The 13,568-nt window shown below is 33.9% G+C and overlaps 2 protein-coding genes across 2 annotated transcripts; one reads left to right on the forward strand and one right to left on the reverse strand.

The window, feature by feature from the left end:
* Positions 1 to 2,518: 2,518 nt before the first annotated feature.
* On the forward strand, positions 2,519 to 3,477 carry LOC143539789 (acid phosphatase 1-like). Its single transcript, XM_077033002.1, has 3 exons — positions 2,519 to 2,907; positions 2,974 to 3,183; positions 3,284 to 3,477. Exons 1-3 carry the CDS (start codon positions 2,519 to 2,521, stop codon positions 3,459 to 3,461), a joined length of 777 nt encoding a protein of 258 aa, XP_076889117.1. The 3' UTR covers positions 3,462 to 3,477.
* Positions 3,478 to 4,942: 1,465 nt separating this feature from the next.
* LOC143539790 (protein PROTON GRADIENT REGULATION 5, chloroplastic-like) lies at positions 4,943 to 5,401 on the reverse strand. The gene is made up of 2 exons (XM_077033003.1): positions 5,123 to 5,401; positions 4,943 to 5,047 (listed from the first exon to the last, which is right to left on the reverse strand). Exons 1-2 carry the CDS (start codon positions 5,399 to 5,401, stop codon positions 4,943 to 4,945), a joined length of 384 nt encoding a protein of 127 aa, XP_076889118.1.
* Between the last annotated feature and the right edge of the window lie 8,167 nt (positions 5,402 to 13,568).

Genomic DNA, 13,568 nt, shown 5'->3' on the forward strand with positions numbered 1-13,568 from the left:
AGTTTAAGTTATCCTGTGAGTATAATCGAAACGTTTTTTTTTGCGCTTTCTTCACCTTAGAAGACGATATTGATATCGATAGTGTTGGCATGGTGTTAGTATAAAATGGGATGATCATGCCTTTCTTTCATGATTTTTACTATTAAACGTGTACCTGTCTATGTTCGAGGGTAGTAAATCGTATGAATACCGAATATCTTATGTATTTGAAGCTTACGTTTCGGCTTAGGTGACGTGGAGATGGTCCATGATCTTCTCCGCAACTGCTCTTAAGGGGATCAAAGCTAACATTCTATTTAATGTTATGGCCAACCAACAAATGAGCCCATGTTACATGACTGGTTCCAAATTTGGTTTTAAAAGGGACATGTGTGGTAAGGGAAATGCCTCATAGAAGTTGATGGCCACGACCTAAACGTCAGCTTCAAACAAGATATCATTAAATCTTACATAATTATTTTTCAATAAAGTAGAATATGATAGAACATTACTTTATACAACATTATCTAGTACAATGTACAGTTTTTAAAACATATTGTAACAATTAGGAAGTGGTATACAAATTATCTCTATTTCTTTTATTGAATTGTTGTTCTTCAAAACATGTTCAAAGGGGTTTTAGCGTCTAGCCTAGTGATATCAAGTTGCGATACAAATGTGTCCCTCCTCATAAGTTGGAGAGTTCGAGTCACTTGGTGAACAAAAGGTATAGATCAGTGAGCATGTGAGTTATTTCTTAAAAAAAAGACGTTTTAGTGATGTACATATTAAAGTTATAATTACATTCTGATCATAACGTTTTCATGTATGTAACTAGTGTGTGTATTTAACCATTATTGTTAAATAGGCGCACTCATTTCAGACCATAATTATGTTGAAAACCATAAGAACTGAACAAACACGTATAGATAGTGCTTCAATTTTATTACAATATAATTGAAAAAAAAAATTTATCTATTGTTACATATTTAATTTTATTTTGTGTCTAAATTATTTTTGTATGTATAATGTATATGCGCATATGCATTTTGATAGACGACTATAATTACAATATTTTAAAAAAATCTTAAGCATATTACAATATACATACATGATTCTATTGAATTTATACAACAAAAGTGTGAGGATTTACAATGGTTCACATAGTTAACATATTATTAATTATGAAATGACACCCATGTTTCCAAGTTTTATTGAAATGACACACTAGATGTTAAGTAGGTGTCTAGTGTAGTAGTGTGGCCCCAATTATTTTCAACAACAAGAGGGGAATAAAAAACGGGTAGATAACCGAAACGAGTTTTATCCCGAATCAAACATGTTCTTAATCCAGCTTGGACCCGACCCGAATTGTAGAGTTGTAAATTTGTATTCGGTTTGGTTTGAAAATTCTCATTGAAACCGATTAAACCCGAACCAACCTAGTTTGAGCAAAATCCGATGCTGACCAGGGTTGGGCCTAACCTGAACCATGTTAGGCCCCAAACCCGATTTATGCACCTCATAACTCTCCTCAAGACTCCTAACGACCACAACAATCAAATAGAGATGAAAATGGGCCAGTCCACTGGGCCACTTGGAGCCCATAATCCCTTCTTTCATTTTGGCAGCGGCTATTGATCTGGTGGGCTTGTTCATTGCTTTTAGTTTGATATTTTTGTTACATCTACCCCTTCGACTGCTTTATCCGATTGTTAAATATGCCTTTATGTTGGATGTTTTTTGTCCTCTACATCTTAATTTAATCTCCTAATAAGTTACATTTTGTTCTTAAACAGATAATGCTGGTGTTATTGTCAACCCAAAAGCAGAAATGAAAGGTACATGATGCTATTTGTACTTCCTATAACACTTGTAAAAAGCTTGTTTGCATCATCCATATTTACAAATGATATGGTTTGATGACTTAGGGTCTGCTATCACTGGACCGATTGGTAAAGAACGTGCTGATCTGTGGCCAAGAATCGCTACTTCGCTAGTGCAGCAAATGCTATTGTTTAAGTTGTCTTTCTTTGTAAAACACCAACTTTGTTTTTTATTAAGTGTAATAAATTTTGGACCTTTAGTTAACCCTCTCGACCATATCGCTTCATCGCTTGGACATTTTGTTTATTGTTTGTCATCTTTTGGCTCGTTTACATGAAGAAGACTATATATAAAGAAAAGTCTTTGTTGCTTCTATATGCCATTTGATGGATAATGAAATTGGTGAGCTGGAAAACATTACATTATTTGGTCAAATGTTTAATTGTGGGCACGATGCTTGAGTTGACAATGTTATAATGATCAATAAGATGCCTCCAGCTTGTCAAAATAAATACAAATAGACATTCTTTATATCCATCTCTTGTGCAACCAATCAATTATATCTGATTATCTTTAATTATCTGGAATTATAAGATTAATTATCTAATCATCAACACCCGCGCGCACCTTTCTAATTAAATTATGATAATTTCCGCCTATTTAAGCTGAACTCATTCTTCATGTCATTTAGAGAGCTCTTTGTTACTAAAAAATGGCCAGATGCATTCTGTTGTTAGCCACATTGTTCCTTGCTGGCGTGTTAACAACATCGGCTGCAGACTGGAACATCATGAACCAAAGAACCAGAACAAAGTCTGGTCTCCAAATCACCTTAAAGAACTTTTGTGAGGGTTGGAGAATGAATGTTGAGTTGAACAACATTCGCGACTTCTCTGTCGTACCATCCGAATGTACTAGTTACATTGGAAAGTACATGACTGGGACCCAATACAAGGCTGACTCAGAGGCCACCATAGATGAATGCACTGTGTACCTCAACACCCTTTGTGATCTAAAGAATGATGGCAAAGATGCTTGGATCTTTGACATTGATGACACGCTGTTATCAACTGTGCCTTACTACAAGAAACACGATTACGGGTAAGTTAGTATCTTAATCTCATCATCATAAAAGTTTACTAACAATCAACAAGTTTTAATTTTTAGTGGGGAGACATTGAATGTGACTGGTCTTGAAGAATGGATGAGCAAAGGGAAGGCGACCGCTTTCGAATGTAGTTTAAACTTGTACCATGATATTAAGAAAAAAGGAATACAAATCTTTTTGGTTTCTTCTAGAAGAGAATACCTAAGATCTGCCACTATTGACAATCTTGTTGATGTTGGATTCTATGGTTGGAAGAGTCTTTATCTAAGGTGTGCAAACTCTATATCTTTTACATACATACATTCGCATGCGCATGTCTTGATGATTTGATTACCTACTTAAGAACTTGTGTTTGGTGTTTTGGATCAGGGGCGAGGAAGATGAATGTAAAACGGTTCAGGAATACAAGGCGGGTGTAAGGAACGAGTTGATGAAGAATGGCTACCGCATTTGGGGAATATTGGGAGACCAATGGAGTAGTATTAGAGGATTCCCAACTGCTAGAAGGACATTTAAGCTCCCAAATTCTCTTTACTATGTTGCTTGAACATATTCATTCACTTTTTTTTGGCATGCAATCCAAAGCAAGTGACTATTTTGGTTTGTTTCCAAATATGTATTTTTTTTGGTTCTGTGATCTTATGTTCGATGGATTGAATAAAATGAGAATGGTCATTTGATTTTTTTTTTAATTAGACATTTTGTTAGCATCCGTTTTGGTTTTGAGTGAAAATGTCTTTGGTGGATGTCCTAACTCCTAATATGAAAATAGAAAGTATTGGGTTGCACGTGTTAAGTTGTATGTGGCCTTAATGAACTTCACATTTAGTATTGAAAATCAAGATCAACACCAATGTACAAACTGATGTTGGTTATTGAAAACAATCATTCCTACAATATTGTTGGTAAGAACTACAATTTTCACCATAGTGTTTATGATCCTTAACCTTAATTCTACGACAAAACCGTACCCTCCCCATAAAGACCCTTAACTCTCCCTCTCCAAAGGATCCTTAACTCTAATCCTATGTCTTCGTGAATTCTTATCCCTGATTATGTCCAAAAAAGGCTGAAAGTCTAGCAAATCTTATCTAATCCGCTCATTCAAAGTTATGACATTCGAAGTGTAAAACTTTTGTATAAAAGGATGAGCCAAATAAGAAAAGAATGTTTTCTTAAATGAAGGAAAAATCACTTTAATACCAATCTTTTATAAAGTTATAAAATCACTTTAGTGCCGATCTTTTATAAAGTTCTAAGTAATTTTATATAACTTTGGTTAAATTTAAATAGGATTAAAAAAGAGTCATTGTAAGCGATATTAACGTCATAGAGCAATCAAACGCATCGTTGGTGGTGAGCTGTTGTCGTTCACTTAATGAGTCTAAGGCAGGACGAAACCAAATGACACTGATCATAAACAAGAAGGATTGGCTGACGTTTGGGCTCCGTGATATCAAGCTTAACTTAATCACTCTTTTACTTAATCCCCAAGCTAAGATGCCTTTTAACATCCAATAATGCCAAACTTGAGAAATTAAAATTCAACTTCTTTGCTTGTTATATTGGGCCACAATTCATAAACCTAATTGGGCCGACAATATAATAGCATGCCCTCTGTTTAAGCCAAGCAAGTTACCGGGAAATGCTGATTTCCATTTGTTCAAAGCCGGGGTCGAGCCGAAATGGGAAGATCCAGAATGTGCTAATGGGGGCAAGTGATATTAAAGGCTTTACTTTATGTTCAGATAGAACTTACAAGATTCACTTGTTACAAGTTACAACTTACAAGTAAATTTCGAATTTTGGCATCACTGTTTTCTTTGTACTTGTGGACTGGCTATTTTTTTTCTTGTTTTACTATTCAATATCACTCTTTCTATTTGTTTTATTCATAAACAAATGTAACAATTATCCATATTCCATTTGTCTATGATATAGCAAATAAGCTGTTGAATGACATGTTGAGAAGATATTACAATTAAGATGAGAAATCTTGATACACACTACGATGTGTGGTGTATAAATTTAAGCCAAAAACCCGAGTTTCTCTCCATTTTTTTTGGCCAGACGAATGAGGCCTTGCTTTTGCTTTGTATCCGCACCTATGGTTTTACAAAACTCGTTGATTACCTGAAACAAAAACATGTGGAATTAAGTTTGTGTTTAAAACCAATCGGTCATGTTGTCGTTTAGACAAGCGTGTACCTGCGAGTGTAAAGCAATTGCTTTTCCTCTAAGCTGGTTGAAACGTTTTTTGCCAACAATGTTACGAGTGACGACCACTAATGGGGCAAAAAGTCCTTTGCCTTCATTCACGTTTCCCATCATCGGTCCATAACGTAACGGTTTTCCAACTTTGACCCAGGGTGGTGCAACGGAGCTCTTAGCCAACATGGTGGAATAATCTTCACCAGCTATGGAGGTTCCCCAACTTCCATGGAAGGAAGAAGAAAGCACAGCCGCAGAGACTGATGAAGTGGCCATTGAAGAATGAGGTTGGAGATATGTGTTGATAGGTATATCATTTATGTATATACGAGGTTTTAGAATTCTTGAGAGCCACATGTACTTTGGTGGCTTATAATTTAGGTTGATTTTGTTGTATAGTAGTTTTAAATTCAATGGTATATTCTCTTCCCTCTTGGTGGTACTAATACCACTTATTTTTTATTTTATGAAAATATTTATTGTTTCTCCTATGTTTATTTTGTTGTAATTACCACTAACCATTCAAGAAAATAGAAACAATGCATGGCCTATAAAATTAGCATATATTGTGTATATATATTTTGTTAATTAAAAAATGTGAGTGAATGTACCTACAAATAGCCTCACACTACTTGCAAACAAAACAAATTAATTTTGAGAAGATACCCTTGAGCTTGCTTGCATTGTAGATGGTGACCAATTAAGGGGGTTTTGGTCTTCCTTAAAAAATGTAAATATATATGTTCTTCTAGTTTCAATATAACAAGTAATCGTACTCGCGCGTTGCGGCGGGCCGAGTTAGTAACATATTTTTTGCATATTAGACCTCCTTTGCTTGCCGGGCAGTATATTCCGTTGCCTCCGTTTTGCACATTACGTCTTAACTTAAAATACATAATTTATGAACACCGAAAAGGAACAATATATATTTAAATGTGGCGCGTTGAAATACGACTAAAACTGGTGTATGTACATAGGCTTTTTTATGTATCAGACTACAAAGGTGTTTGGGTTTCATGCCAAACCCAACTAAGACCCGTAATTATCGCGTAATTATCACCTGGAGGAACTTGGTATACTTTAATATGCTGGATTCACGGCAATTCAAGATAAATTGCAATGGATCTTCATGTAACTCAGGATGTTTGATTTCCTTATTGTTGGTGTTTTTGTTTGATGCTGCAGAAGTAACAAAAGTTTGAAATATAAAAGTTTATAAACAAAATATGCCATTTATCTTAGTGACTTAAATGAGATATGTTGGAAAATGTTTTATTCTTACTTTTTGTAATCACAGTAGCAGATTAAGGATAATCAGGGTAAGCATTGCCACAATATTCCACCACCTACACTCCCAAATGCTGCTCCACAATATCCAATAAAGGTAAAATGAATAAAATCACACTTATATTTGATCTCCTGTATATGATATTGTATGAATATTCATGTCAGCTTTCCAATTTTGAATTATTAACATTCAGTGGTGTGTTTGGTACAGTAAAAGATCAGCCACGCCATAAAAAAGAAAAGCCATGACTAATGTAAATAAAAGTTTGGAAACTTGCTAATTACAATAAAGAAAATCTTAAACAGAAACAAAGTAGCATACCTTAGCAAGTAAATCTGCATATTGACATGTGAACAAATCCAGTATGATCAACGAACTCTGGCTCAGGTATCTTTAGTTCATCAGGCATCCAGTCGAGAAACTGTATAGATCACCAACAATCAAAATTAATAATCTTACTTACGAATTTGGAAGACACATACTTAGCGTGCCTACGCATCATTCAAAACTCTCTGTGAATACAGAATATGCCTATGCTTTAATCTTAATAAATCGTATCTTCGTTAGAACTCTTTATGTTCAAAATTACCTATAATAGCTGATTGTGGAAGCTCCTCAAATCTTGGAAGAAGCAGATGCTTCCCAAGGTCTATAACCCATAAAAATATATTACAAAAATGTTAATAGTATATGATATTTACTTGAAAATATATATGTGCATGTTTATAAGTACCATGGTCCATGAATAAGGCATAGCCAGGTGGATGAATCCTCATTAGCATAATCTTTCCAATGTTTGATTTAAGTTTCACAACATTCCCATCTTCAGTTTATCCATCCAGTTCATTGTAGTCATCTCTCATCTTTTTCATCTACACACATTTTATTATTTACCATAAACACACACATGTACAGCAACAAACATTAAATACAACATAAGCAATTATTTCGAACATGTTGATTGCATAAAGTATCAAACAATATACAAACCCTACCTCAACAAATTGACTAAATACCAATGACAAATAATTATAAGAAGTGAAATTAAACAAAGATTAGATAAGATTAAAGGTTTAATTAAAAGATCCATTAAGACCACACATACTTTAATCGCATCGCATTCAAGTATACTAATAACAGTAGATAGATCCGAGGGAGATTGCTGCAAACGACTTTGACCATACGCTACTAAATTAAACTCGCGAGATGATGAAACTATACCTGCAACTCGGTGTTCTCTACAAAAGAGCATGGATGGTCTGTTACATGTGATTTTGTGGACAGACGAAGCAGCCGGAGAGCGATAAATCCAAGAGAACATATTCAAAGGTCGAGGGTGGGCACATAAACCCTAAATTGGCGGATTCGGGTATTGCAACACACAAACAAACACAAATACTCTGCAAGAGAAAATAATAAAAGAAGATGAAAACGCAAGATTTATGTGGTTAGGTCCGCTGACCTACGTCTACGGGCTGCAACCAGGATACTTTTATATATTATTGTCCCTGCCTCACTCGTGAAGAGGAATTACAAGTACACAATGAATATATAGAGATCATGCTAGGGTTCACAACTTACTACCCAAGAAAACTAATAATGAGCTTTAATTAAATAAACGGGTCAGGCCTGCCACTAGTCTTCAGTTAATTAATCTGTCATAAAAGATGTCTTCTAACCCGGGCCCAATTAAGCCTCCATAAACCCAACAATCTCCCACTTGGAGGCTTGATAATCTTCAAACTGTCTTCCGCTATGATAATTTGTACCTCTTGTAATCTTCCTCGTCTTCCTGGTTGCATCTGCCTTCTCATCAGTTAACCTGAAGGCCCGTTGAAGCTCCCCCGAGCTCCAACACATCAGTCATGGCTACAACTGCCGCTGACTCGTTCTCTATCCCTACCAGCTCCCACTTACACGAACTGCCGAATCCTGGAATACCTTGAGAACAAACAACACTCTCCATATTAAGCAGGTAATCTTCTGGAGAGACTTAACTGCTAAAAAACCGGTTCTCTTAACCCACTGTCTGGTAACTATGGCTAAAGCTTTGACTGGTCGACTGCCAGTGCTCCCACTGCCACGAAAACCCCTGACTGGTTTCTCTGAACCTTTTCTAGCACGTTCAACCTGAATCTGACATGTGGCTCTGGGTTTATATCCTGCAAAACAAACCTTGTTCTGCCCACTAGACTCTGTGAACCGAACTTTGGTCTTCTTCTGAACTGGGTCGGTCACTCCCTCAGACGATAAACTGACTATATACAACGAACCCCTCTTTTTTCCTCGAGCTATGACAAGATTCCCCTTAACAACTTTCCACTGCCTGTTCCCAAATTTAACCTCATGTCCCTGTTCATCCAACTGCCCAACAGAAATCAAGTTTTTCTTTAAGCTTGGAATCACTCTAACATCCTTCAAGGTCCATGAACCGGCTGAAGTAACTAAATTCATGTCACCCATGACCGTAACATCAAGAACATCATTGTTCGCCAGTCTAACCTTACCAAAATCACCTTCCTTCAAATTTTGCAATGCTTCACTGTTGTGGGTAGCATGAAATGAAGCACCGGAATCCATGACCCAGGAATCAACATTACCCTCAACACTAAGAACTAAAGCCTCATCTTCTGAGTATTCTTCTGCTGTGTTGACTTCTTTCTTTTCATTCTTTTTATTCGAACACTAATTCCTAAAGTGTCCCGTCTCGTTATAGTTCCAACATACCACATCCTTCCGAGTCCTAGACTGACTCCTTTTCCTGTTCTCGCTCCCATTACCTCTGTTATTTTTCCTCCCTCTGCTAACATGCATTAAATCACCCGATGATTCACCTGAATTTCTTCTTCTGACATCTTCGCCTAAAATAAGATCCCGAATCCCATCAAAAGTGAACTCATGGGAAAACTAGTAATCGCTGTAACAGTCCCTGACTAACTATCTGGCAATGATGATAACAGTAGTAGAGCCTGAACCTCATCCTCGAATTTGATACTGACTGACCCAAGTCTTGACAAAATTGAGTTAAAGTTGTTGATGTGCACCGTAACTGAACTTCCTTCTTTCATCTTTGTGTTCACCAACTCACGAGTCAGGAAAACCTTATTAGCTGCCGAAGGCTTCTCATACATATTAGACAATGCATTCATTATCCCACGCGCCGTGGTTTCCTTCAAGATGTTGAACGCAACATCTTTCGATAACGACAATCTAATAACTGCCTTAGCTTTCTTATCCAAAGTTTCCCACTCATCCGGTTGTATCTTCTCCGGTCTTTCACCCAATACCATGTCCAAATCTTTCTGAACCAGCAAATCTTCCATTTGCATTTTCCACCAACCAAAGTCTTTACCATCAAACTTCTCAATCTGAAGTTTCCCACTCTCAGCCATTAACTCAAACTAAGAATTTTCGACTTTGAATCTAGGTAACACAATAAAAAAAAATAATCTCGGACAAACAAAATAACCCCCGCAAATCACCACAAAACAACTCGGCTAAACTGCCCGACAACCGCCAAAAAAACCCGATGACCAAAACTCGTTGCAAACTCACGAACCAACCCCACCTAATTAATAATCAGAAACTGAAACGAACCGAAATGCAAACCTGTTCCTTGGTTTCTTTCTGATTAAAAAGCAACTTGGACTTGCTAGAATCTAGCAACAACTGTTGGTAATTTTTCTTGGCTCCAAATTGAAGATTGCGAGAATCAAATAATTGTGAAACAATCACAAAGTGCTCAACTATAATAATAATTAAGCTTTTGTGGCTTGCTGTGTTGACTTCATGCATAAGAAAAAGAAACTAATTGCAATATATACCTTTTTGCCTTTTCTGTAGATCAACACCAAAAAAAAACCGACGTGCTAGACTACGGATCCGATCGAACAACTTAGGTTGAATTAATGGCCGGCTGCCAAAAATAAAAACGTAGCCCAGGTTCGATCCAAACAATTTCTCTAGCGCTGTGTTTCCCCGTGTGTAACCGTAACCTCGGCTCTTGATACCACCTGTTAGGGATTCGGGTATTGCAACACACAAACAAACACAAATAATCTGCAAGAGAAAATAATAAAAGAAGATGAACACGTGAGATTTACGTGGTTCGGTCCGCTGACCTACATCAACGGGCTGCAACCAGGATACTTTTATATATTATTGTCTCTGCCTCACTCGTGATGAGGAATTACACGTACACAATGAATATATAGAGATCATGCTAGGGTTCACAACTTACTACCCAAGAAAACTAATAATGGGCTTTAATTAAATAAACGGGTCAGGCCTGCCACTAGTCTTCAATTAATTAATCTGCTATAAAAGATGTCTTCTAACTCGGGCCTAATTAAGCCTCCATAAACCCAACAACTTACTCTTTCTTTCTTTAGTGATGAGCCATGAATGTATTGCTTAATTTTGGAAACAAATTAAGTAGAAGAAATGATAATGATGAGACGGTGGTGCAAGGTGCCAGAAGCTGGTTGATAATGCCAAAGACCTACACGTGGAAATAAGCTTGTAAAACATGCTTCTGAAATGGTACATTTTTGCTACAGTGCATTTCGTCTCACAACCTATACATCCTTTTAAATATATATATAACTAGTTTGAGGTCTGTGTATTACACGGGTAATTATTGAAAATTTTAATTTTAACCATTAAGTGAATACAGTCAATAAAGTTATCATATATTGTTAATAATATTATAATTTGCATTAAATTACATAATTAAAATTACACAAATATGTTATAAATAAGTAAGACTTTCCTTGTACACTGCGTTGTGATTGTATTGGTCTGTATACATTTTTTATCAAAAATCAAAATCTTTATTTCATGTCTGCATGTAACTCTTGATAAGGTAACATATAGGTCTGCTTATAACTCTTCTGTGTGACAAATAAGGTTCTTCAAGTACATACCAACCTTAGATAAATGATAATGTATCCATGAAACTAACAAAAAAAAATATTCATGCACATAAAATATCATACATTTTAATCAATTAATTTGATGTTATTTGAGATCACCTGCTCATATTTATAAAAAAAACATGATTATCCCAAAAACCAGATTACCTGAATGATGTTGATATAATCATCCCTAGAATTTTTAGAGCATGTTTGGGATTGAGTTTGAAATATGTATATTGGCTTTTTTAAAAAGCACATATTTGTAGCTTTTAGAAAACTATTTTTTAATCTTTTAAAAATAATAAAAAAATAAAAAATACTTCTATTAAGTTACATTATAATAAGTGTGAATCTTAAGGAATTTTTATAACATATTTTAATAATAAATATTATGAATGTAATTTTTAAAAAAAAAATCTATATATAGCTTTGTTATTTAGAATATAAACCACAATAAACCCTTTAATTATATACTAATCAACATGTAACACTAACGTAAACCAAATTTGTCATATATAAACCATAATAAACACTAATTTGTCTTATAAGACATATTAAATTAAATATATTTAAATGCATAAAAAAAGTATAAATCAAGTCAAAAAATATATGTTTATAAAGCATATTTGTCTGAGTTATGCAAGAAAATATTGAAAACTAAATATTAATCTTTTCATTGTTAAAACATTTTATACTACACAAAAAAGTTATATAAATAAAAGATTAATTTCATATATACCATTACAAAAAGAGTAGCATAAAAAAGTTATATAAATAAAAGATTAATTTCATATATACCATTACAAAAAGACGGATAGTTCATATAATACTCGTTATACATATGGATTATAGTTATAATATTCGACTTCAATGGTTTAATGACAAACACCAAGATATATATATATAATAGGTATTCTACATATTTTTAATATTTATACAAAATGTTTGGAGAAAATTAAGAAAATACACATTTTTTTAGTTCAAATATATATGAGAAAATTATTTAATCCAAATTTGAAGCCAATTTTATATTAAAAATTATGCACTGTTGCTCGAATCCCAGCTTAAATACAATTTTTAGTTTACCATACAAATCCAAATTATTCGAAAATGATGCACCTTTATTTTCTTTATTTGGAATTACCCGTGACTTTAAAATTTTATTCTAACAGACATGCAACTTCATTTTTTATATTTCCTTATTTTCTTATTTCACCATTAATATTAATAAATAAATCGGTTAAGATTTACATTTAATAAAAAATATTGAATTCATTTATTAAAATGGCTTAAAAGACAAGGACCATATATTAAAATTTATTGAAAAAATGTGAGGATGGCTATGAGATTGACAAGTATCAAAAGTTGTAGTCTTTTATTAGAGTAGATAGATTCTCCATGTTTGCAATATTAATAAAAAATGTTTGGAAAAAAATTAAGAAATACACATTTTTTTTTTGTTCAAATGCATATGAGAAAATTATTAAATCCAAATTTGAAACCAATCTTATATAAAAAAAATTATGCACTGTTGCTCGAATCCCAGCTTAAATACAATTTTTAGTTTACCATAAAAATCTAAATTATTCGACAATGATGCACCTTTATTTTCTTTATTTGCAATTACCCATGACTTTAAAATTTTATTCTAACATACCTGCAACTTCAATATTTATATTTCCTAATTTTCTTATTTCACCATTAATGTGAATAAATAAATCGGTTAGGATTTATATTTAATAAAAAATATTGAATTTATTTATTGAAATGGCTTAAAAGGCAAGGTCCACATATTAAAATTGATTAAAAAATATGAGGATGGCTATGAGATTGACAAATGGTAAAAAGTGGTAGTCTTTTATTATAGTAGATAGATAGATTCTCCATGTTTGTAATATTTATACAAAATGTTTGGAGAAAATTAAGAAAATACACCTTTTTTTTGTTCAAATGCATATGAGAAAATTATTAAATCCAAATTTGAAACCAATCTTATATAAAAAATTATGCACCGTCCTTGTTTCATAGCTAGCAAAAATGGCTATGAGATTGTCAATCTCATATTTCTTTATTTTCTTATTTCACTATTAATGTTAATAAATGAATCGGCTATGATTTACATTTAATAAAAAATATTGTATTATATTGAAATAGCTTAAAAGACAACGACCATATATTAAAATTGATTGAAAAAATGTGAGAATGGCTACGAGATTGACAAGTGGCAAAAGTGGTAGTC

The sequence above is a fragment of the Bidens hawaiensis genome, unplaced genomic scaffold, assembly GCF_021521415.1.
Source record: "Bidens hawaiensis isolate Kalapana, Puna unplaced genomic scaffold, B.hawaiensis_p1.1 tig00012057_1, whole genome shotgun sequence".
NCBI lineage: Eukaryota > Viridiplantae > Streptophyta > Magnoliopsida > Asterales > Asteraceae > Bidens > Bidens hawaiensis.

Bases quoted from the DNA above. Each gene is read 5' to 3' on its own strand.
- LOC143539789 (XM_077033002.1), top strand. From the start codon at position 2,519: ATGGCCAGATGCATTCTGTTGTTAGCCACATTGTTCCTTGCTGGCGTG. The intron at 2,908-2,973 runs GTAAGTTAGTAT...TTTAATTTTTAG, and splicing joins TACAAGAAACACGATTACGG to TGGGGAGACATTGAATGTGA. The intron at 3,184-3,283 runs GTGTGCAAACTC...GTTTTGGATCAG, and splicing joins TGGAAGAGTCTTTATCTAAG to GGGCGAGGAAGATGAATGTA.
- LOC143539790 (XM_077033003.1), bottom strand. From the start codon at position 5,401: ATGGCCACTTCATCAGTCTCTGCGGCTGTGCTTTCTTCTTCCTTCCAT. The intron at 5,048-5,122 runs GTACACGCTTGT...TTTTTGTTTCAG, and splicing joins CAATTGCTTTACACTCGCAG to GTAATCAACGAGTTTTGTAA.